Source organism: Pinus tabuliformis, chromosome 3_1, assembly GCF_031772625.1.
Source record: "Pinus tabuliformis cultivar Carrire ecotype Pingquan chromosome 3_1, CPIR1, whole genome shotgun sequence".
NCBI classification, from domain to species: Eukaryota; Viridiplantae; Streptophyta; class Pinopsida; order Pinales; family Pinaceae; genus Pinus; species Pinus tabuliformis.
Genome location: NC_142301.1, coordinates 854,323,490 through 854,326,199, shown reverse-complemented (window position 1 = coordinate 854,326,199; position 2,710 = coordinate 854,323,490). Strand labels below are relative to the sequence as shown.

At 43.1% G+C, this 2,710-nt stretch overlaps 1 protein-coding gene across 1 annotated transcript; it reads left to right on the top strand.

Moving 5' to 3' along the window:
• Positions 1-690: 690 nt before the first annotated feature.
• On the top strand, positions 691-2,486 carry LOC149190245 (chalcone synthase-like). The gene is made up of 2 exons (XM_089412083.1): positions 691-1,108; positions 1,228-2,486. The coding sequence occupies exons 1-2, from the start codon at positions 913-915 to the stop codon at positions 2,223-2,225; spliced, it is 1,194 nt and encodes a 397-aa protein (XP_089268209.1). The 5' UTR covers positions 691-912; the 3' UTR covers positions 2,226-2,486.
• Positions 2,487-2,710: the final 224 nt, after the last annotated feature.

Below are 2,710 nucleotides of genomic sequence, written 5' to 3'. Positions count from 1 at the left end.
TTGCTCTTTAATTGAGTTGATTAATTTAAAAAAATGTTAAATAAACATGAGTTATAGTTTTTGCCGCATATAGTATTAGTAAACTATGATATTCATTACCGTGTGGTCAACCTATTTACAAATTAAAAATTTCTATAATAAAATAAGATGAATCTGTATAATTAAAAATCTTGTAACCTATCTTTTCACATAACTCATATATTAGATTTTTTAATTAATAATAATTTAAAATAAAAATAATTTTTATAATTTTATTTTAATATGTAAAATATATCATAAAATACAGATTTTTTTTTTATTTAAATGAATTTGTTAATAAATTCATATATATATATATTATTTTCCGTCCAATAATGTAGAACCCCTTAAAATATCCCGAAACTTTGACGGGACACCGTTTCATGTTTTTAAATGTTCAGTTATTTGGATCTTCTTCCTTAATAAGGACACCAAAACTTGCAGCTACTCACCTTGCCTTCTCTAACCAAATCTCACCATATCTTCTTTGTCTAACTAAATCTGACCATGTTTTCTTTTCTCTCCCCATGGTCGGCGGGCAACGACGCGTCCGCCTTGCACCATAGAGTCTGGACGCACGTGCCTTACTTTCTAACCACTACTACTCACCTCCTCTCGCACACCGACACTTGTGCCCCCATCTTCCTTTCTTTCTTGCTCCTCTGGTTCAGAGACCGCGGACGAATCCATTCTTCCAGACGGACTTTGTGGCCACGTGCTTCCAATCTAACCACTTCTCCTCTTCGCAAGTCGCTGGACATCGCGCTATAACTTACTGCTCACTCCCTGCAGGATTCATTCTTCAAGGAAGCAAGCACACCTGCTACTGCATCACAACATCAAGATCTTCATAATTGTTAGAGCAGCAGCTGAGCACCAGTAGAGCGAGCAAGCATGTCTCAGAATTTGGGTAATTTGGATTTAGAAGCGTTCAGGAAGGCTCAGAGGGCAGATGGCCCTGCCACCATCCTCGCTATCGGCACTGCAACTCCCCCCAATGCCGTCGACCAGAGCAGTTATCCCGATTACTACTTCAAAATTACCAACAGCGAGCATATGACAGAGCTCAAGGAGAAATTCAGAAGAATGTGTAAGAATTTCCACCGCTAATTTCATGCTTGTAATATTATATGATGTGAATTTGTTTATGGGATTGTAATCGTATGATGATGAGGCTGCAATATGTATCTGATGGGGGGTGTGTTGCAGGTGACAAGTCTGCAATAAACAAGAGATACATGTACCTGACGGAGGAGATTCTCAAGGAGAATCCCAATGTGTGCGAGTACATGGCGCCATCGCTGGACGCACGGCAGGACATGGTTGTGGTGGAGGTGCCCAGGCTTGGAAAAGAAGCGGCTGCCAAGGCCATCAAGGAATGGGGTCAGCCCAAGTCCAAGATTACTCATGTCGTTTTCTGCACTACCAGTGGAGTCGACATGCCCGGAGCTGACTATCAGCTGACAAAGCTTCTTGGCCTCCGCCCCAGCGTTAAGAGAGTCATGATGTACCAACAGGGCTGCTTCGCCGGAGGCACCGTTCTCCGCGTCGCTAAAGATCTCGCCGAGAATAATCGGGGAGCTCGGGTTCTGGTCGTCTGCAGTGAAATCACGGCTGTTACCTTCCGTGGCCCCTCCGACACTCACCTGGACAGTATGGTTGGCCAAGCTCTCTTCGGCGACGGCGCGGCTGCGCTTATCGTGGGAGCCGATCCCGTCCCTCAAGTGGAGAAGCCCTGTTTCGAGCTGATGTGGACTGCACAGACCATTCTTCCCGACAGCGACGGAGCCATCGACGGGCACCTGAGAGAGGTCGGCCTCACCTTCCACCTTCTCAAAGACGTTCCGGGGCTCATTTCCAAGAACATAGAAAAGAGTCTGGTGGAGGCCTTCCAGCAGTTTGGAATCTCCGACTGGAACCAGTTGTTCTGGATCGCCCATCCCGGAGGCCCTGCCATTCTGGACCAGGTGGAGGCAAAGCTGAATCTGGATCCCAAGAAACTGAGAGCCACCAGGCAAGTACTAAGCCAGTACGGGAACATGTCGAGCGCGTGCGTGCACTTCATCTTGGACGAGATGAGGAAGTCCTCTATGCAGAATGGGTGTTCAACCACCGGAGAAGGATTGGATGTGGGAGTTCTGTTTGGATTCGGGCCAGGCCTCACCGTCGAAACAGTTGTCCTCAGGAGCGTTCCTTGCAGTGATTGAAGAATATGAACTCTGCTTTCCCATTTAAGCCAAATATTTGTCTATTACAAACAATGCTGTCTTTACATAAGTATCACATGTTTGGATATCGAGAATATGTCATGAGTGTTGGATGTTAAATCATCCTAATCCTCTCTGGAAACAGCACCATTTTGAACGCAGTCCAGCGTTTTGCTTGGACACATGTTCCAAAATCGTTCACGGTTTTGTTGTTTAGATTGATTGGATTGATTTTATAACATTATATTGGATTTGGTGTCATTTATAAGTTAACAAAGCGATATGTATGAATGGTATATTATTATAAATTTAAAATAAATTAATTAAAAATTTAAAAATAAAATTTAGAACAATAAGTTTTGATTGGAATTTCATGTCATCGATATTTGACAATCATAAGTATTACGTTTTCTTATTTGCAAACAACAACCAGCATGTAGATTTTCTTCCCTGCAATGTGAATCGAGCACATGACCTTTTAAGGT